At 46.5% G+C, this 21,511-nt stretch overlaps 1 protein-coding gene, 1 non-coding gene and 1 pseudogene across 6 annotated transcripts in view; 1 reads left to right on the forward strand and 2 right to left on the reverse strand.

The window, feature by feature from the left end:
* The first annotated feature begins 43 nt into the window (after positions 1 to 43).
* Positions 44 to 21,511, forward strand: part of NFE2L3 (NFE2 like bZIP transcription factor 3) — a 30,142-nt gene continuing 8,674 nt past the window's right edge. For 2 of the 5 annotated variants that reach the window (XM_037126522.2, XM_037126523.2), the window contains exons 1-2: positions 44 to 855; positions 20,629 to 20,799. In XM_037126522.2, the coding sequence (XP_036982417.2) occupies positions 283 to 855; positions 20,629 to 20,799 (744 nt within the window). In that variant the 5' untranslated portion in view covers positions 44 to 282. The remainder of the gene's footprint in view (positions 856 to 20,628; positions 20,800 to 21,511) is intronic. The other 3 variants (XM_037126519.2, XM_037126520.2, XM_037126524.2) reach the window with 2 other exon arrangements.
* LOC119035305 (uncharacterized) lies at positions 5,738 to 5,822 on the reverse strand (annotated as a pseudogene).
* Positions 14,301 to 14,479, reverse strand: LOC119035301 (small nucleolar RNA SNORA23). The gene has a single exon (XR_005079767.2). It is a non-coding gene; the product is annotated as a small nucleolar RNA SNORA23 (small nucleolar RNA).

Below are 21,511 nucleotides of genomic sequence, written 5' to 3' on the forward strand. Positions count from 1 at the left end.
TGGAGGCGGCGCGGAGCTCTCAGGCAGCCGGGTGGGCGGGCTTCGCACGCAAGTGGCTCCTCCTTCGTCCCTCTGGAGCCTCAGGCACTGTGCCGACCTGCGAAGGATCGCCTCTCGCTCCGGGAACCCGCGACGGCCGCGGAGCGTCCAGGGTTATTGTTCCGCTTCTGTCTCTTCCGGGCAGGTGGCCGCTGTGCGCGGGGCCCGCACGTGTCACTGCGGCGGCTGGAGCGCTGGGACCTGCGGACGCCGGCCGGGGCGTCCCCAGGCGTGCGACGGAAGATGAAGTACCTGAAACCATGGTGGTCCGAAGGCGGCGGCCTCTTGCATCTCACCATCCTGCTTAGCTTGGCAGGGCTCCACCTGGATCTGGACCTAGATCTCTACCTGCTGCTCCCGTCGCCCACCCTGCTCCGGGATGAGCTACTGCTAGGGGACTGGCAGACGAATCCCGCGTACGCGCCCAGCCCCTTCCCAGCCTCGGGAGGGTGGGGGCGCACGGACCACCTGCACCCCAAAGGCCGGGAGCCAGACCCCGTGGCAGAACCCGAGGGCCAGCTGTTCCGGGAGGTGCGCACGCTTGGGGTCCCTTTCATCCCCCGCACCCACGTGGATGCGTGGCTGGTGCACAGCGTGGAGGCCGGGGTCGCCGACGGGGCACACGGGCTGCTCAGCGCCGCCGCTGCAGCCGCCTCTTCGGCGGGAGGAGTCGGCACCAGCGCTGACGGCGGCAGCCAGGCTGCCCCGGGAGGTGGCGGGGATCCCGGAGCAGCTCCGAGTAGCCCCTTGGAGGAGGAGGAGGCACCGGCGGAACCGACGGCTCAGGTGCCGGACGCCTGCGGACACGCGAGCGAGGTAACCGGAGAGCGCGGTGCGGAGAGCCGGGAGCCCTGGGTGGTGTGAGGAACCTGGGGAGGGGGCGCACTGCGTACTTTCCACCCTCAGCCCCAAGGGGTCTGTAGGTTCGCGGACGACTCTGCGCCTCTCCTTTTTGTGAATCTGAATGAAAGCTATTAGGCTTTTATCTATCGAGCATACTTCGGGGCTTGGGAGCGGGGAGGAGAAGGGATGCTGGTAATATTGTTGCCCGCTGCATTTTTTCAGTACCTCGTGTACACCGAGACATCTTTTTTTCTGGAACCCGTGCCCGACTTGGAGGACCCGAAGGAGGCCTTGGCCTCCGGGAGGACGCACGTTTCTTTTTAAGAACTACGCTCCCCACCTAACGCAGTGGTCCCCGCCCGGAGTTTTAACCCAGTTGCTGTTCGTTTTTGCTGCTTCCCTGGATGAAGGAGCGGTGGTCAGTGTGCAGGCAGAGGTCAGCTGGCAGACCATCCTACGGTGACCAGCCTTCCCCTTGCTAACAGTACGCCTTCCTTCTAGAACTTGAGTAATCGCTTATTAGCATAAAACAGGAGCCCCAACAGTCACCTAGTGACTAAAGAGTTCCCTTTGGTTTATCGGTCAAACCCTTTGGCTTAACTTTCTTTTGAAACAGAGTTCACCAAGATCTGTTGATTGAACTATATGTGTGGCTGCCAACGGCCCTTCCAGTATAAGGACACTGAATATCAACTCCCCCAAACCATCTTATGCAAAGTTCCTTCCAAGGGATCTTTTTAATCCCTTCTTGGCCCAAACCTCCGTATTCACAATTGGTATCGATCAACGTGTTCCTCGGACGTTGTTTTTGGAGTGTATGCAAAATGGGAGTTGGGGTTAGACTGGTTTGCTGCTGTTCGGAACTGCCCTTAGTGTAGGCAGTTGTGGAACGAGCTCCTCCACCCTCTCCTGGAGGGGTCATTGTGCCGAAGTGCCTGGTGGTGATTCACTGTTATGCAGATCGGATCCCTTCCTCTTCCTGGGGCCGGAACTCCCGGGGTGGGGGTTGGGGATAGTCTTGGTGGGCTCCTGTCTGTTGGGAACTGGCGAAGGTTCTTCCCACCCACTCGTCCAATCTGGATCCTCCCCTCCGTCCTCTTTCCTCTTCTACCTCCTGGCGAGAGTTCTTGCCGCACCGCTACCTTTCCTGATTCGGTAACATACGAGGTGAAACCCAATGCTGGATGCTGTACCAGATGGCACCCTGCCCCCCTCACAGCCGAATGCCAACCAGCTGGCCAAGTATGCAGGGACCTGGCGAGAGAGGAGACAGTTCACTCTGCAAGGACTTCCCTCCCCCTCCGAGCATCACCTGGTGGATACCTGTTTAAACAGGCAAGCCTGTCTTGCGGGAAGCTTCTGGGGCCTAGGCCCAGCCAGACCTTTGCGGCCCTGAGCACAGCTTTCCCAGGGAGGAGAGTGAAGTTCACATGGGGCCATTCTGGTGGTGCTTCCCCGGCCAGGTGTGGACCTGCTGGACTTCGGTGGCTGTGGGGATGACCTGGTCATGCTGTTTTCAGCGAAGATCAGCTGTGGAGCAAATTACAGTTTTCACAGCCGGTTCACCTTTATCGGTGATGCCTGTTTTATATTAACCTTATGAGGTACACATCCCTGGCAGCTTTATGTCCAGTTTGTACTTAAGGCAAACAGAGGCCCAGTGAGGTTAGGGAATTTGGCTGAAGCCACACAGTTTGAGTGCCAAAGTGGGACTAGTACTTGAGCTAACTCTCAAAGTGGCACATTGGTTAAGCCCCTGAACTGTACTCAGATTCTTTGGACAAGTATGCAGCTGGAATGGGGTGACACCCCTCCAGACCCCAGGCCCACTGTTTCTCAATGCTGGATTGACTTTTAAAAGCAGATTATACCATTCATAACGCCGAGATTACAGTTTGAAGCCATGGGTGGGAGAAAATGGGCTGGGAAAATGACACCGGTTTTTGCAATCCACAAAACTGAGTTTAGGGACATCACTTACTAATGTGCCCTCCTCATACAGGCCTCTCCAAGCCTCACTGTTTCATCAGAGAGTAAGTAACGCTCACCTGGGTGCTGTACCAATTTAATGGGAAAAACACGTGTGAAGTGCCAGCCCAGTGCTTGGAATGTAATTGGTGTTCTCTTATTTCTCTCCAACCTCAACCCACCCTCCTTAACCTGTCCCCACTCACTTTATTTCCTTTTGTCTTATTTGTGTATATGTCTGGCTCAGTTGTTTGTTTGTCTAGGGGGTGGGGTGTGTTGCAGCCAGACTGTCTGGTTTGGAATCCCAGCCCTGCCACTTAGAGCTCTGTGACCTTCAGGCCAGTTTCCTAACCCATCTGTGCTGCATTCTCTGCACCTGCACATTGAGAATAATAAAGGTGTCTACCATGTAGGGTTGTTGTCAGAAACAGTTCGTTCCACATAACAGCCCAAGAAGTGTGCCTTCCACATCTTACGTGCTTAATAACTTGTTAGTTACTGTCAGCTGAGAAGGGAGGGAGGTGCTCTGCCCCGCAGACCATCCTAGGTTTTTCATGTTTCTAAATAGATCATTCTGGTGGCTTACATTTGAGTTGTAGGAAACTCTGGTTTTATAGTACAGTTTTCCATACTTTTTGTTTTTGTACCTGTGCAAAAATATTCTGGAGTAGGGGGTTTTCCGAGTATCAGAAGAAGTACAGCTTTGGTTTCACTTCTTAGTGCCGCTCTTCACTCTCTGAAAACAGAGTCTGGAATTCCCCAGGGCGGACACGCTTCCCTTCAAGACCACAGCCATTCACTTGAGACCCATAAAGCACTCATCCTTCAAAGCAACATGTGGGCGCAACAAAGAAATGAATGGTTTTTGCAGAATTGAATGTGTGAGGCTCTTTGGAGGTGGAATGGCCACTCACAGCGAGTTTCAGGATTTCAGGGAGCTGTTACCGCTGTGAAACTGAGAGGCCATGGTCATCGTGATGTGGCTTCATGCCCTGGGATGGGCACCCCCTGCCTGGTGAGGGGTCCAACAGGGCCTCTCAGTTTACTGCCCGTGGGATGGTGCTTCAGGACACAGGAAGAATCAGATGTGGCCAAGACTTGCTTCTAAGAGAAAAGGGAAGAGAAAGGTCCTTAATTGTTAACGTAAACATTCTTCTTTTTTTTTAAATCAAAGATAGTCCCGGGTGCCTCGGCAACCTCAGAGAGATGAACTCTCAAACATTTGTCCGTTTTTCACTTGCGATCAGGACACAGAAACGGTCCTGTAACTGCACATGTCCCAGCACTGCCAAGCTTCACAGGGGGCTCTTCGTTTTGCTCACTGAAGGACACAGTGAAGGTGATCCTTGTATGGGAAAGCATGACACAGGTCACAGTAGTAGTGTCCTGGGACTACCAAAACAAAGAACTGCACACTGGGTGGTCAAAACACCAGATCTGTAGTGTCCCACAGATGCGAAGGTGGTGGCAGGGTTGCCTCCTGCTCAGGGCTGGGAGGGAGTGTCTGCGCCAGGCCCTCACCCGTGGCAGTTTGCTGGCTGGCTTTGGAAACCCTCTTCCCCAGTCCCTGTCTTCATCTTCCCTTGGCACCTCCTCGTGTGCATGGCAGTATCCAGATTATTATAAGAACACCAGTCATGGGGATTAAGGACCGACCCTATTCATCTTAACTAGTAACATCTACTGCATGTCAGTTTCCAACTGAGGTCACATTCGGAGGTACTGAGGGTTGTGACTTCAGCGTATGGGTCTTGAGGGCAACAGTTTAGTCTATTTCACAGTCACCATCTATCTTCTCCCTTTTCTTGGAATCTCTTGGGGCATTTAGCTTGCTTAGCAAGTGGGCTCCAGCTGTTCAAAACTAAGCTGTTTCTGGAAGCAGCTGGTCTGTGTATAGGATCACTTGCAGCAGGATTTGGTATATGCTCGTGCGCAAATCCTAATTCTGTTTTGTTTGTTTTTTCTGCCTTAATGTGCAGCAACCCTGAGGAACCTTATTTCACATTTTCTCCAGTCAGTCCTCAAATGGTGGGTTGCAGGCATACCATCTCTGCAATGTCCCTTGTATTGTTCTCTCCATTCCCCCTACTTCTCAGCTCAACTGAGACATCAGGGTGCAGGGCCCAGGCCCTGACTCAGAAGCAGGCTGGCCTGGTGGTCCAGTGCTCTGGACTGGAGTCCAACCAGCTGGGGTAGCTGCAGGTCTCAGCGCCACCCCTGACTGTTGTATGATCTGGGGGACACTTCATAACCTCTCTGTACCTTGGTTCCCTTCTCTGTAACATGGGGTAGTAAGTGTACCTTTGGTAATTGTGAGGATTAAAAGAGATCATGCAAGCTCAGCAGGGTTAGTACAAGGTAAACCCCTCGATAGCGTTAGGTACGGCTATTGATTCCGCCCTCGGGGCTCTGTAATGCCCCTTCCCCAATTTATTTCTGTCTGGTCTATTGCTAGGTGCAGATTTTCAAAGCATACCTTGGTTCTCTGCACTTCTATTTGGGGAGCCTCCACTAGCTCCTCATTATTTACCAATTTGATATTTTGTCATTCGAGGCTCCTCATGTGGCCATTGTGACCTAGCTCCCTCACTGCCCTAGCTGAGTTCATCTCCCATGATCCTCTGCCTGGAGCCTACTTTCTAGCTAAAACTTTCTTCCTTCCTTTCCCCTAGACAGCCCCCTGCTTTCCTGCCCCTGACTCTTATCTTTGGCCAGAATGCCTCTTTTCATTCCTCCCAAGGCTTTTATTGCTAAATTCTCACACTCATCTCAACTGTCACCTCATCTGCAACCATATCCTGTTCTTTCCTTCCACCCTTGTTACACTCTGTAGTATTTCTTTTATGGGACTTGGTACTCTCTACTTTTTTATCTTTTTAAATCTTATATTATCCTCTTGTGCCTTTAAGAGCCAGCCCTATACTATACTCAGGACAGCCTCTGAAACTGAGAGGGAGGTCGCTTTGTGGCACTCTGCTTTGAACTGCAGTTGTCTTGAGTGTGGAAACTGGGTCTTCATTTTAACCCTCAAGTGGCACTCAGGATGGGGTGAGGAGCTCAGGCTGGTTCAGCCAGCGTCTGCTGAGCACTCACTCCTCATTCATCCCTTCACGGTGGTTTGACACCATGAGCTGGAATGTGTGGTGGGTCCTTCATGGCCAGAGTCCAATTAAAAAGTAGGTCAGATCCAGATCCGATGGGCCATCTGACCATTTAATGCCAATTTGAGTGGATGGGGGCAGCAGGAAGCAGACTTTCAGGTTGGCGTTATAATTAATCAGGTGGTGAAACAGGATTGCCCAAAGTTACAGAGCAAGTTAGTAACCTCGCCTGGAACAGAACTGGTCACTGTTCTTAAGCAGTGAGTAAACCATACCTCCCACCCACTACAAAACGATGCATTGTAAAAACAAGCTTCTCCCATTCTGGGCAGCCTTTCAATATGAATAGTTTATTCTCAAACTCTAGTTAGGGAATTATGTTGCTATTCAAGTACACTAGTGGGCAGCTGAGGCTGGTGAGGCCCTGGCACACACCTCGGTTTTTTGGGTGAAGTTGCAGGTGGTGGTGGGCAGAGTACAAACGGGCAGAGAGGCCTGACCCATGGTCACAGTGGTGTGACCTTTTGAGATTGGTATAACTCAGTAGCAGTCAGGGTTCTCCAGAGAACAGAACCTATAATATGAATATATATTACCAGTACAATATGAGTGAATATACACATATAAACGTACACATACACACACGAGCATTTTAAGGCAGCCGTGGTTGTGGAGGCTGACAAGTCCAAACTCAAGGCTGGTTGGAAACGCTCAGCAGACCTGAGGCAGAATTTCTCGCTCCGGGAACCCTCCACTTTGCTCCTAAGGCTTTCAGCTGATTGGATGAGGCCCACTCAGGTTATCGAGGATGATCTCTGTAAAGCCACCTGGTTTGGTTGTAGCTGTCAACCACATCTACAAAATACCTGCAACAACACCTAGGTTAGTGTCGGAGCCACTGTGTACCACGGCCTAGCCACATGCCGCGTCAGCACAGAAAACTGACCATCACACCATCCCGGCCCTGCTGCTACCAGGCGACCTTCGTGAAAGGAGATCACCCTCCTTCTGGAAGCGTCTGGTGAGAATGAAATAGCACTGCATTTAAGGGCTGGTACAGTTCCTCACATGTTAACAGATACTCAACAGATGATCTGCCCTTATTACTCCAGAGCTGGGGATCTTATCTCCAGGAAACTCCTGTCCCACTTGGTCGTGCTGGGACCTGCTTTGGTGTAACAGGAAGCCTTCTGTCCCCAAGGGGGCAAATCATTTGGGAAATGGTCGGCCAGAGTAGGGAGGCTCCAAGTGGAGATGATCAGACAGGAAGAGAGACGAGATGTGCAGGAGGCCTTGGGCTTTGAGAAGGCAGGTCCCTTCTATAAATGTTCTATTCGTTCCTGAAATACGAGGACTCTTAACTATAACCATAATGCCATTAGTACACCTAAAAAAAATCAGTAATTCTTTGGTATCATCAAATATCTAATCAGTGATGCCCCAGTGATCCCGTGAGCAGTTTTCCGAGGGTGGTTTGTTGGATTCAGGACCAAACAAGATGCATTACCTTGCACTGTGCCCACTGTTTTGCATGATAAAACGGTATGCAGCCAGGAGCTTCATTTTTCCGCGTGGAGTCAGCTCTTCCCACCACTGCCGTGTGATGCGGTGGGAAGCAAGTGGGACCCAGTGTGGGTTGTCGTGGTGGTGCTTTCGGGTTCTGGCAGGAAGCAGTCTTCACCCTAGATGGCTCCCATAAAGGGACTATGAATGTCTCCTTGCAGGAGTGGTCGGGGATGGGGGAACCCAGAGACTACCAGCAGGCAGGGGTGGAAAGAGTGTTACCAGAGCCTAGCGAGGTGAAGGGGGTGCTGCTTTCGCAGAGAACATTTGCTCACCCTCCAGTTTCCCGTTCCCTCTTCCCACCGGGTGAACCCAGCCTGAAGCCAAGCCAGCACAGGAGCCCAGGTTTGCGGGGAGCAGCTTCTGGGGGACATCCATGGTTCTGAGAGGAACAATGAGTAGCAGGACAGGGCCTGAGGTCTGGATCTGAAGGACAAATGCCTGCAACCAAGTCCTGGTTCTGTCACTTACTAGCTCTGTGACTTTAAGGCAAGTTGCTTGACCTCTCTGTGCCTCAGTTTCCTCCTGGAGAGGAATGCTGAGCGACTTAAGTGGGATCGTGAATGTGGTGGCTGGCTCACAGTGAGCGCTCAATAAATGTGAGCTGCGATTATTATAAACTGCTATTATAAGCCACCCAGGCCAAACAGAACACTGTCTCTTTATCTGGGTCCTTGCCTCTCTCCAGACCTGATGGCTTCAGCTTGCCTCCTGCCGAGGGACAGGCCTCAGAATTCTGTGGCCTTGACCTCTGTCCCTCTCTGATGTCATTCTTCTCAGAGGCACCACACTGCTCTTTGTCTTTGAAGGTTCATCCAACTCAAAAGGTCAAAGCAGGTCTCAGTCCTCCCCCAGATGAGTAAACGAAAAGCTCAGCTAAATCAGCTGGAACTGTCCACAAAGAGTTTGTTCAAGGGTCAAGTGTGAGATCCCACTGTTCAGGTCCCGACACAGTGTGATAAGTGCAGACTTAGAAATCACGTTGCCTGTTATCAGACCTCCAGAGATTTTAGAAAGAAGAGAAAAGCTTTGCTCCTTTCTTCCCCTTCCCACCACCTTCAGTGACTGAGAGCCTCAAGCAAGGCTTACATGGGGGGGCAAAGGTACATTAACAGCTGGAGGAGAGGTATCATATAAGTTCACAGCCCAGTAGGAAAGGAGAGATCCAAACAGTTGTAATTTTAGATAGAATAGGATACATGTGATGAGAGGAAACCTAGTGGCCATGGGGTTTTAGAGACAGGAGAGCCCAGTTTTGGCTGAGGGGCCCACACGGAGAAGGTTCTGGATCCATGCAGAGGACGAGGTAGGCCTCCCCAGCAGAGCAAGCCACTGATGGGGGGGGACTTTCCCGCAGGGGGTCCAGCTCAGAACAAGCCACTGGGTTCTGAGTTGTGCCCAGACACCCCGGGTCACCCCAGCTCTTAGGTTTATGGCGGCTTCCTATGGTGAGTGTGAAGACTTTTTTTTTTAATTGAGACCCAGCCTCATAAGAGTAAATATCACCTACATACAAATAAAAAGTAACTTAATGATGGGTTTGACCTACCCATTCTTTAAATTCAGAGCATGGACCATAAATCTCCAGTGGACTTGTAAAACACATGCACTTGTATCCCGGCGCCATGGCATTAAGTTGAGAAAACAGGAAAAGGGAGCAAACAGTAATTACTGGCTCCCAGGGGCCGACCTTGCTTTCTCCTCACATTCTGATTGAGTTGCCAGAGGTTAGTCATTAATGGCAACTCTTCAGAATTTAAAAAAAAAAAAAAAAAAAACACAGTAGAAAGGAATAGTAATTAGTGGCTACATAGCATCTGAAAATGTGTAAAGTGCTTTCTTAAAATGTGAGTTAGTATCTTCACAGAGGAGGATACTGAGTGTCCCAGCGGCCGGGGATCACAGGAGAGTAGGAAGGGTCGTTCTGCTCAGCAGTTTCTGGACTGTAGTCCTAGCCACAGCACTTTTGTGGAGATAAGATTGAATCCTCCACCCCTCCCTGCCTTGAGAATTCTGGTCTTTCCTCTCCCCCAGCTGTCACGCATTGGGCTCTGTGGACAGGGGGCTCAGACTGGGTTGTGTGTGCATAATGTGTGTAAGGGAGTGCCCTTGGGAGCTACAGCAGTGGAGGGAAGACAGGAAAGCAGGAGTCAAGCTGCCATGCAGGCTCACGAAACCGGGAGCTTTAAGGCTGAAGTAGCACGCATCACAACCGAATGGCTAAATATAACCAATGTTTATTGTCCCAAGGTCTCTATGGGTCAGAAATTCTGTGACAGTATAGCTGGGTGGTCTTCACTGAGGGTCTCATGAGGTTCTAGTCAAGATGTTGGTTGAGTTACCTTCGTCTGAAGGCTTGACTGGAGCTGTAGAATCCGCTCCCAAAACGGGTCCCTCGCAGGGCCGTTGGCAGGAGGCTTCAGCTCTTTGCCAAGTAGACTGCTCTGTAGAGAGCGTGGAGGTTGCCCTCACACTGTGAGCCCTGGGGGTTCACCAGAACAAGGGGTCCGAGCGAGCAGGAGGAAGCCCCAGAGCTGCACTGGCAATTCTCAACCCTTTTCTTCTCGTGAAATCGCTCTCAGAGGCACATAAACTAGTAACTCAAATTCGGCAGCATACCAAAACATTTTTTTTTCCAATCTGACAAAAAAAAAAATACTGGCATCGTAGGCATAATTTTGATTCATTCACACCAGACGGCTATCATTGTGTTGTTAGCTGTTGTCATATTTTTATTTGACAATCTAAGGGAAAACGTGGCATGTTTTAAAAATTCTGGCGGTGCACCGGTTGAAATTCTCTGTGCTCCACTTACTTCCACTTCCAGCTCATTTTCCTAGATTCAGTTCACTAAGTGCCGCCCCAACTCTGGGCAGGGAACAAGGCCTCACCTCTGGGAAAAAAGAGTGTGAAAGAATCTGTGCCCTTATTTTCAAATCAACTCACTTTCTACTTTTTAACAACACCATTCAAAAATAAGACAAGATACATCTGCTATTGAAATCCTCAAGTAGATTGCATCCATCTGAAATATCTTGAAATACATGCTGTATTAATTTTTTTCTTTCAGAATCAGTTCCCTCTGGTGTTGGGAGTTCACGTACTCTGATGTCCCTCATCTTCAAAGCAAAACTCTGCTCTGACCCATTTCTCCTCTTCGTGGCCAAGATTCTTGAACGATTTGACTGTACACTGTTTCCCTCCTGTCACCTCCCATTTACTACTCCTCACGCAGTATCATTTGGTGCTCCCCCTAAACTGATTTTTCGAAGGCCACCAACAGCTTCCCTATTGCCAAATCCAGTGGATACTTTTCTGTCTTCACTTGTGCCACCTCCAAGCGCATTCAACACAATCGACCACTCCATTCTCCTTGAAACGCTTGGTTTCCTAGACATTGCCCTGCCCCCTTTCCCCCTGCAGTCTCCGCATCCCCCACCGCACTCCCTGGCCTCCGCAGTCTCTTCTGCTGGCTTCTCTGAATGAGTGTTGCAGCGCCAGTGTTCTGGCCTCCTTGCTTTGCACTCTCCTGCTGGAATCTTATTACTGGTCCCAGTGTGTATGTATGTCTGTTTGCTTATGTTGATATATTCCCCATTTACGTCTCCAGTTTAAATCTTTGCTCCAATTTCCAGACCCTGTGTCACCAGTGTGATGGATATTTCTACTTGGCTCGTCACACTTCAGATTTAATTTATCCACCAGGTTATTTAAGCCAGATCTGGGAGTCATTCTTAATTTTTCCCTTTCCTTTATCTCCCATTTCCAGTCTATCAACAATTCCCTAGCTATTCTTTCTCCACAATATATGTCGTGGATTCCCCCACTTCTCTGTCATTACCAGTACCTTCTTCCAGACTGTCATCCACTCTCACTTCAGTATTGGCATAGCCTGCCTGGTCCCCCCACTCCCACTCTTGCGTTGCTGCAGAGACCAGATGAGAGGTGGTGAGTAGACATGACCTGATCGTAGTACTGATCAGTAAGAACAGGACTAACACGCCAACGGAGAAATGGGCTAAGGCTGCAAACAGTTCACGGAAAAGGAAATAACGAAAGCTTTTAAATTTGGGAAAGATGTTCAGCCTCGTGCTAATAAGAGTAATACAAATTAAAGTAACAATGAGATGCCAGTTTGTATCTACAAATTGACACTTATTTATTGCTGGTAGGAATGTAAATTACCACAGATATCTTTGAAGGGTTTTTGGGTAGAATCCGCCAGATAAAAAGTGCACATATCTCTTCACCCAGCATAAATTCTAGGGATTTCTGTTACTTGCACTTGTGTGCAAAGAAGTGTTTATGAGCACATTTCGCTGTTGTTTATTGTACAGAAATGTTGGAAACAACTAAATAGCCACCATAACAAGCTAATTGAATGCATTCTGGTAACAGGCAAATGAGCACAGCATGGATATTATTTGTGTCTTGAATGCATTCTTCTCTGTTCACACAGCCCTATGTGTGGGTCTCAGCTACACTGTCTCCTTCCTTAAGAGAGAAGCCTGCTCTGACTGACCACTCTTTCTAAAGCAGATCCCTTCTTCTGTCTTTCACTTGCCATATAATTCAGTTATTTTGTTAGTTTGCCTGTATGTTTGGCTCCCTCTCCCTTTGGCATATAAGCTCCGAAAGGGCAATCTGTGTATTTTTCCATTGCTACGTCCCCAGCATTTAGTGTGGTGTGTGGTGCTTGGATTAATTGAATGAGTGACAAAAAATTATTGCCTGTTGGATCTCCAGTAAAAGTCCACATGTCATCCTTACTGGTGAAGCACTAAAAGGAATGGGAGCATCTTTTGTTATAACAATTAGTCTTTTGTTCATAGTTTCTGAAATAGCTCCAGGACTAAAAGGGAAAAGGTGTGTCTTTGTTATTTTTATCAGGCCTCTTTTAACCACACCTGATTTGAGTTAATCAGGTGACTTTTGGAAAGCCCTTCTAAGGGTGGCAGCTGGTGCCAGGGAAGCAGCCATGTGATTAGAAGTTTGGAACTTCAGCCCCAGACCTCTAGGTGAGCTAAGACAGCAACTAGAGATTGAGTTCAATCGCCAAGGCCAATGATTTTTTTTAAAAAGATTTTATGTATTTTAGAGAGAGGGAAAGAGAGGGCAGGAAGCATTGATGTTGTGCAAGAGAAACATCCATCAGCTGCCTCTCGCATGTCCCCAGTTGAGGACCGGCCCACCACCCAGGCATGTGTCCTGATAAGGGGTCCGAGAGGTGACCCTCCTCGGTTTGTTCACCAGGGCCCAAGGCCAATGATCTAATCATTCCTGTGTGATGATAGGCATGATTACCCATCAAAAAGGATGGGATTCAGAGAGCCCCTAGGTTGGTGGATGCTGAGGGAGCTGGGCACACCCATAGAGGGCGTGGGAGCTTCTTCCCCTTCCCACCTACCTTGCTCTATGCACCTGGTTGTTCCTGAGTTGCATCCTTTTATAATAAAACAGTGGTTTATAAAGTAAAATGTTTTCCTTAGATCTGTGAGCTACTCTAGCAAATTACTGGAACCCGAGGAGATGGTTATGGGAACCTCTGCTTTGTTTAGCCAGTTGGTTGAAAGCACAAGTGACAACCTGGATTTGGCATTTGGCATCTGAAGAAGGGGCTGGGCAGTCTTGTGAGACTGAGCCCTTAACCTGTGGGATCTGATACTATATCCAGGTAGATAATGTCAGAATTGAGCTAAGTTACAGACGCTGTTGGGAAGGAGAAATTTTTCTTTCTTCCCTTCTAAGTTTCTTTGGCTGGTCTGATAAATTGATATAAGGCAGATTAATAATAGCAGGTAAGCAAAAGTTGAATACAATATATATACCTCCTGTGTGCATGAGCCAGACCCAGAAAAACCAAGGTTACAACTCCCTTGGAAATGGCCTAAGCCAGCACCTTAAGTATCATACTCAACTGAAGACAAAAGAAGATATTGGGGGAGGGGAGAGTCAGTTTTGGGAACCTTCAGGAAAAGAACACTGAGCAAGGGTAAGGTTGTTACACCAATTTGTCATTGCCCTCTTATTTTATTGATTGATTTGAATTTTCTGATAGAATCACCTTCCTGGTACAATGAGGGAGATGCCCTTACAAATGGAAATTTAACTTATACAGATAAATGTCTTTTATCTGTATAAGGGTAACTTCAGCTTGGTTTTCATGGCTTCTCTTAAGTCTGCTGTTTCCTTTTTTATTTTTGAGAGAGAGATTGATTAGCTATTATGCTTATTTATGCATTAATTGGTTGATTCTTGTACATGCTCAGACTGGAATCGAACCCACAACCTTGGCATATGGGGTGACGCTTTAACCAACTGAGCTACCCGGCCAGGGCTAAAGACTGCTGTTTCTTAAAAATAACCAGACTAAAATAATCCTGCATCAAAGAGACATATTTTGAGGTGGCAAGTTATGCTCCCCAAGGACAACCCTGATGGTATCACAGAATTTCTTGGTGTGTGGAGAACCCGCACATTTGGTGCCAGAAGTGGGGTGGTGGTATAGTAGAATATTGGGACTAGAGACTGTGTTTTCCTTTATAGCATTATGTCATTTATACCATTATTGAACATTATTCTAGAAGCATAACCAAAGCAATTAGACAAGAAAATTAGACAAGAAGTTTAAAATGCCAAAAAGGAAGAGGTGAAAATCATTATTAATGCAGTTGATGTGACTATTCACTTTGAGGGGAAAATACAAATTAATAGAAGAATAGTTATGGAGGAACCCATTGCTATTGACCTTGGCCAAAGTGATTTTGCTGTGTAGGAATTTTTTTTTCCTGTGTGGAAATTTGGAAGCTGGCCAGTAGTAAATTAGGTCCAGTGAGATGACACTAGAGCAGTACTATGACCCCAACTTATTCTTTGGCTGCATGATGTTTGTGTGGATAGCAAGATCTGAATGCAAAACACTGCTGTCGGACCCAGAGCGATGAATATTACGCACACATTAGCTTGTAGGTATTTTTAGGTTAACGTTTTAACTTTAAAAAAATTTGCAAGAATAATATATGTCCTTTACTCAAATGCACCTCATTGTGCCCCATTTGATTTACCTAGTTTTCTAATTCTATTTATCTCTGTTTATACATACAGTATATAATTCGTTTTGTTCTGAAACACTTAGGAGTGAATTGAAGCCATGGTGCCTCTTGATACCCAAAATACTTCAGTGTGTATTTTCTAAGAACAACGAGTTCTCTATAACTGTGGTAGGCAGTTAGACGTAGGCAGAGCAAGGACAATAGGCCATGTACAGAAGGGTCACCAGGGTGTTAAGTCCCAGGTGCCTAGCATCAGGCAAAACTGGGAAAACAAGGACCTTGCCCCCAGGGAAACTTTTCCTCTGCTCTGCGTAACTCTGATCATGTGGGTTAGACCCCTCTAAACAAGGAGGCCAGAAAATAGCCCTAAAGCATTAAGTCCCCAGGACAATGAGGTTCTAACTCATATCAGATACATCTAGGCCTCAGTTGTGTTCAGCTCCAGGCCCAGAAAAGCAGCAAAACCAGACAAGTGACACAGTGTCCGACCTCAGGACCAGCCGCATTGACTAATGACCCCCTGCCCTTGTGCAATCAGTGGAGACCACCAACCTTAAAGGACACACCTGGAAAGCTGGTAAATATTCTGTTGGGATCCTCCCCTGAGACCTGCAGGTAAATACCCTGAAGACAGAGGACTCGGTGGTCTCTCTCTCCCTGCAGCACCCCTGCCTTTTCCCTCCCACTCTTAGTCCATGCCTCCCCACCCCCAGCACACCACGTGGAGTTACCTTTATTCTTTTCTTTCTTAAGCTCCAAGGGCCCTTCTTTCTCCTCTGTAACTTGTTTCCTGAGCCCATTCCTTCTACAGCTCAATTCTACATCTGTGACTTTTAAACTTTCTTTTACAGTTTGAGGCTTGGCTCTGAATTCTTTCTTAGCCAGAACTCAAATGCTCAGGTTGTTGAACTGAAGTCTGGTCCATTTCTTGCCGCCAACATAACCAATACCAAAATCAGGAAATTGGCCAAGAATCTAAGACTAATCTGTGGTGTTCAGATTTTATCTGTCGTCCCAGTAATGTCTTATATAGCTGCTTTTCTCCTGGACCAGCATTTACCCCAGGACCACCCATGGAAGTTAGTTATCAAGCCTCTTCTTCATGTTTAATCTAGAAAGAATTTCCTCAGGCTTGAGATTTCTTGACCTTTAAGATTTTGATCAGTTAGTTTGTAAAACAGACCCGATTTTTATTTGTCTGATGTTTCCTCATGGTTACATTGAGATTATAAACGTAGGGCAGGAGCACTACAGAAGCAGTGATGTGTTCTTCTGTGTACATGATGTAGATTTGTCTCCATATTGTGGTGATAGATCTGACCTGTTGGTGTAGATGGTATTTTCCAGGTTTCTCATGCAGTGTCATTTTTCTCTTTGTAATGAAAAAATAATCTGTGGGGTGATGCTTTGAGACTAAATACTTTATTTCTCATCACATTTTTACTCCCTGGTTTAAGCATCCATTGATGGTTTTCTAACTCCATCATTCTTCTATATTTACAAGCGGCATCCTACTGTAAGAAGAGATTTCCTTCTTGTACTTGCTTGTTTACATTCAAATGAAGTCACTGGTTGTTTTTAACACATTTAATGAGTAATGATCCATTGATATATGATAGGTTTTTTACCCTAATTGATTCTTGCATTAAGAGTGCAGTCACATAGAGAAGTTCAGTTCATTTCTTCCCAAGGTTTTAGTTAAGCCATCTTACATACTTGTTACCAAAACTCTCACACACTCTAAAAGATTTTTCCACAAAGTCTTCTCAGACTAAAGTATACTTGATTTCTTTCCTTATGGGCTTGATCTAGTCCTTACTTACCTCTATTACTATTTATTAATATAATATTATAGGTGGCATAGTCTCATGTTTGCAAGTTCATGGGTGGGCCCACATGTGTTGCATTAACTCAGATATTACAGATTAACTGAGGGCATCTTGGTTCATAGTTCTAAAACAGGTCGTGTCATTTAGGGATTAGAAGTTCCTGTGTCCACCAACGGCAAATTTCATAAACAACGTTAACTGCCCTGGGAATCCAGAAATTTGAATTTAATTATCTTCAGGCCTAACAGTAGAAACTTTGCCTTGGCAAAAGAGAGAGGTCCAAAGAGTAAGGACCTTTTCCTTCCTTCCCCCAATTTAGACAGGAGTCAGCACTGTAGTTGCAGGAAAGAGCAGGACTGTAGCATCTCACCCACTGGAAGTCAGATCCCTACCACAGTCTTGGGATGTTGTCTCTAGTTTAATCTATTCAGCAAGTACCTATTCAGGGTCTAGTATGTGTCATACAGCTGGAACCAGGCAGAGTCCCTGCCCTCAAGGCTAGCATTCTAGTGGGACAGATAGACATCAGAGAAACAAATGGGATAATATATCAGCTGGTGCTGAATGCTGTGGGTAGAAATTAAGAAAGATAAGGGAGATAGATACTGACGGGAGAAGGGGTTTGGGGTTGCTTTAAAAGAAAAGTGAATGGAGACCTAAAGGAAGCCATAGGAGGGAGGAGAGAGAAGAAATCAGGGAGAGCCCTTAACCAACTGGAGCTGGGAGAGTGCTTGGCGTGCCTTAGGCTGAGCTTTGTTTAGAGATAGTAAAGATGAAAGGTGAACAAAGGAGAAGTAGTTTGTGAGTTAGGAGACAAGACAGAAAGTACTTGGATGCCAAGTGAACTACCTGTAGTTTCCAGGAGGGGGAGTAAGTAAATAAGTGAATGTTGTTGAAGGGTCAAGAAAGGTGAGGATGAACTGGCCAACCAGGGGAGACCCTGATGAGCTTTGCAGCAGAGTCACACCATGGTGGGGCCACAGTCCTTGCTGGAATAGGTTCCAGAGAGAATGCACGCTCACTCCAGATAACTGGAGGATTTTGCAAAAAATGGGAAGGGCTCTAAAGAGAAATGGAAGACCCAGGGAGGATTTTAAAGACGGGCGGTGTTAGCCTGTGTTAATAGGCTAATGATGGGAAACAACTGTTGGTGCAGAAAGGCGGGTAAAGGAGAGGAAGCGATGTTCTTGAGCACAGGAGCTCCTTGTAATCTGGTGCCTGCATGGACTGGCCTGTCAAGATTGAGTATATGTCATAGAGTTAGGTACATTAAACAGAGAGGCGAGGAGGAAGCAAGTGGGCCACCAGCATATCAGCTTCCTTTTCTTGCTCTGCTTTGATTTCTCCTTGCTTCTGGCATCTGTGGGTTTTCATTTCCTTGACCTTCACATGTTTTTTTGATCAGATTAACATTTCTGTGTTTTCCAGCGGGTGGTGGTGGTACTGTCCTTTGAGTTAGTCCAGTGTGCTATGTCTCTGGAAGAGAGCAAGTAAAAACAGATCCTTTGAAAGGTTTTGAGAAGCCTTAGTTAAGTTAAAGGGGAACAAATTTTACAATGATTTTAATAGCACAGTTCAAAGTGTCAGTATATATAGTATATGTTGAATGGTAACTATTTGAATGTTTACATATACAAATTCTCTAACCTTTCAATTATTTAAGGCTCTTCAAGTAAATTAAAAGGTGGAAGGACTCATCTGGGTAAATAAATAAGCATAGTTGAAAATATCAATGGAGACGTTAGTTTGAGCTTTGTTGGTAACTTTATTTTCTTGGAATAAAAAACCTATTTACCCTTTTCCTGTGTATAAAAGAAATACACATTTGCACAAAATATTCAAACAGCCCAGAAATGTATAACATGACATCAGCTCTTTTGAAACACCCTGCCCCCAGCTGCTCCCAGCTTTCAGACAGCCACAATGAACACTTTGTAAGACTTTCCAGATTTTTCTATGTGCATGTGATTAATGTTTGCTTCTAAATTGGCTGTTTGATCTATTTTTAATAGAAAACTAAATAAAAACTGCAGACAACAGTACCTTCCAAACCTAATAAAGTTTACAAGTTTAGGGGCCTTATGTAATTAATTAATTAATTTAATATATTTTATTGATTATGCCATTACAGTTGTTCTATTTCCCCCCTTCATTCCCCTCCACCCTGCACACTCCCCTCCCCTTTTAGTTTATGACCATGTGTCTCAAGTTCTTTAGATTCTATATTTCCCATACTATTCTTGCCCTCCCCCCTATTTTCTACCTACCATCTATGCTACTTATTTTCTGTACCTTCTCCCCCCCTTCTCCTTCTCCCACTCCCCTGTTGCTAACCCTCCATGTGATTTTCATTTCTATGGTTCTGCTCCTGATCTAGCTGTCCTCTTAGTTTGCTTTTGTTTTAGGTGTGGTTCTTAATAACTGTGAGTTTGCTGTCCTTTCACTGTTCATCTTTTTTATCTTCTTTTTCTTAGGTAAGTCCCTTTAACATTGCATATAATAAGGGCTCGGTGATGATGAACTCCTTGAATTTGATCTTATCTGAGAAGCACTTTATCTGTCCTTCCATTCTAAATGAAAGCTTTGCTGGATAGATCAATCTTGGATGTAGGTCTTTGGATTTCATGAGTTGGAATACTTCTTTCCAGCCTCTTCTAGCCTGTAAGGTCTCTTTGGAGAAATCAGCTGACAGTCTGATGGAAACTCCTTTGTAGGTGACTGTCCCCTTCTCTCTTGCTGCTTCTAGGATTCTCTCCATTTTCATCTTGACTAATGTAATGATGATGTGCCTTGGTGTGTTCCTTTTTGGGTCCAACTTCTTTGGGACTCTCTGAGCTTCCTGGATTTCCTGGAAGTCTATTTTCTTTGCCAGAATGGGGAAGTTCTCCTTTATTAGTTGTTCAAATAAGTTTTCCACTGGTGGCTGTTCCTCTTCCCCTTCTGGTACCCCTATAATTCGGATATTGCAGCGTTTAAAGATGTCCTGGAGGTTCCTAAGCCTCTCCTCATTTTTTTTGAATTCTTGTTTCTTCATTCTTTTCTGTTTGGTCATTTTTTTCCTCTTTCTGGTCCACTCCTTTGATTTGAGTCCCAGTTTCCTTTCCATCACTATTGGTTTCCTGTGTATTTCCCTTCATTTCAATTAGTTTAGCCTTCATATGTTCCTCTAATTTATGACTAAAATGAACCAGCTCTGTGAGCATCCTGATCCCCATTGTTTTGAACTGTGCATCTGAAAGTTTGGCTATTTCTTCATTGCTTAGATTTATCGGCTCTATGGCTCTGAGTTGTTCTTGATCCATGTTTTGATCTGTTGGGGCCTGTTACATATGAGGGGCGGAGCCTTAGATGTTCACCAGGGTGGGACCACCCAGGTCGCTAGTTTGTGAGGCTGTATGTGGGAGCGGGGTCAGAGAGGGACAATAGCAGTCCCCTCTGACGCTGGGGCCTGAGTGGTCCTTCTCACTGCTCCCTCCTTCACTGGTTTATCTGCGCACAAACGTGTGACCATGGTTAGCCCTCAGTGAGTCCACTGCCTGGCGCCCTCAGTGGGTCCACCGCTGCTACTCCACACCTGGGATCCGCCCATGGCTGCTGGCCCACCTGGGTCGCACGCCCGGGTCGGTCCAGTGGATCTTTCCTGCCCGACCCTGCTCTGCTGCTGGCTCTGCCCCTCTTACTGGTTTGGCTGAAGGGTTTGTTGTTGTCAGATTTCCATGTAGTTCAATTTTCTGTGGTTTGGCTGTGTTTTTGTTGCTAAAACTTTGTTGTTTTTAAACTTGGTTGTGCGAGAAGGCACAGTGCTTCCACCTACACCTCCATCTTGGCAGAAGTCCCTATTTACATGTAATTTAAATTCTACAGATCAGAGCATCCTATCTCACAGTGAATTCCTAAAAAGGACCAAACTCCAAACTGAGCTTTGTTTCAGAATATAACATTTCTTTTTTTAAAAAAATTTTATTCATTTATCTTTAGAGGGGAAGGGAAGTAGAGAGGGAGAGAAATATCAATGTGTGGCTGTTTCTTGTGTGTCCCCCGCTCAGTCCACTGAGCGACACCAGCTAGGGCCAGAATATGACATTTCTTTAATAATGAAATGTCAGCCTCAGCTTTCGGCTTGGGTGCTTTCATGATCCCTGAGCAGTAAGTACAATGTCGTTCTAAAGATTGTTTGACTTACTGGATGAAATATGCATTTCTACTTAGCACATTTTTTGGGTACTTTTATAGGACAATGAGGTATTAAGAGCTATGGGTCCCAGTTCCCAGCAGGAGGAAAATGAGCAAAGAGTATCATCAGCCCAGAAGGAAAAATCACTTCATCAGAAGAATGAAGATGAAAATAATATAGCAGATAAACCTGAGTGGGAGGCAGAAAAGACCACTGAGTCTAGAGAGGAGGTAAGCATGTCACAATCTCCCAGACTTACCATTTTGGCGTTAAGGTAGATTTTGTAAGGCTTTGTCAATTTGTGTTCAGAATGAATGCATTTTGTATGTAAGTGTGACCTGCTATAAGCAAATCTGATGTATGAAAAATACATGCTTTTGTTTTATTGTGGGAGTGGTTGTTTGGCTTACAAAGGAATCAGCCCATAGAATTAGGTATCTCTGATTAAACTGAAGATAGTGTGTGTGTGTGTGTGTGTGTGTGTGTGTGTGTGTGTGTACGTGTGTGTACACCTACACCCCTCCTGGAACTTGCTAGCAGGTTATGTTAGTTGCATTTGCCATGGCAAGGGATAAAGAGATGGCTGGCATCCTGCATCCAGGAATCCTCACCCAGACACACACAAGCAAATCACCCTCAGTACCAGCTGGGGCTTGGGCTCAAATCCTCAGTCTCCACTGGGCCATGCTCCATGGGCACCATTCTGTACTTCTGGCCAAGACCAAGGCCAGGCCCAATGGGGACAGCCTTCTTGACTCCTCTGTGTCTAACCACCCTCTTTGGTGGTAAGAATGGTATAGAAGGATGAATTCTAGGAGCCGGGCTAACAGGTTGGAATCTTCCTGCATCCTGTGCTTCCTCCTTTCATTTGGGCCATACTCTGATTTCTATTCAGCCCTGCTGAGGTCCCAGCGAACAAGCCTGGCTAACGCTCCAGAGATG

This window comes from Artibeus jamaicensis, unplaced genomic scaffold (genome assembly GCF_021234435.1).
Source record: "Artibeus jamaicensis isolate MK-2021 breed Jamaican fruit bat unplaced genomic scaffold, CSHL_Jam_final contig_3230, whole genome shotgun sequence".
NCBI lineage: Eukaryota > Metazoa > Chordata > Mammalia > Chiroptera > Phyllostomidae > Artibeus > Artibeus jamaicensis.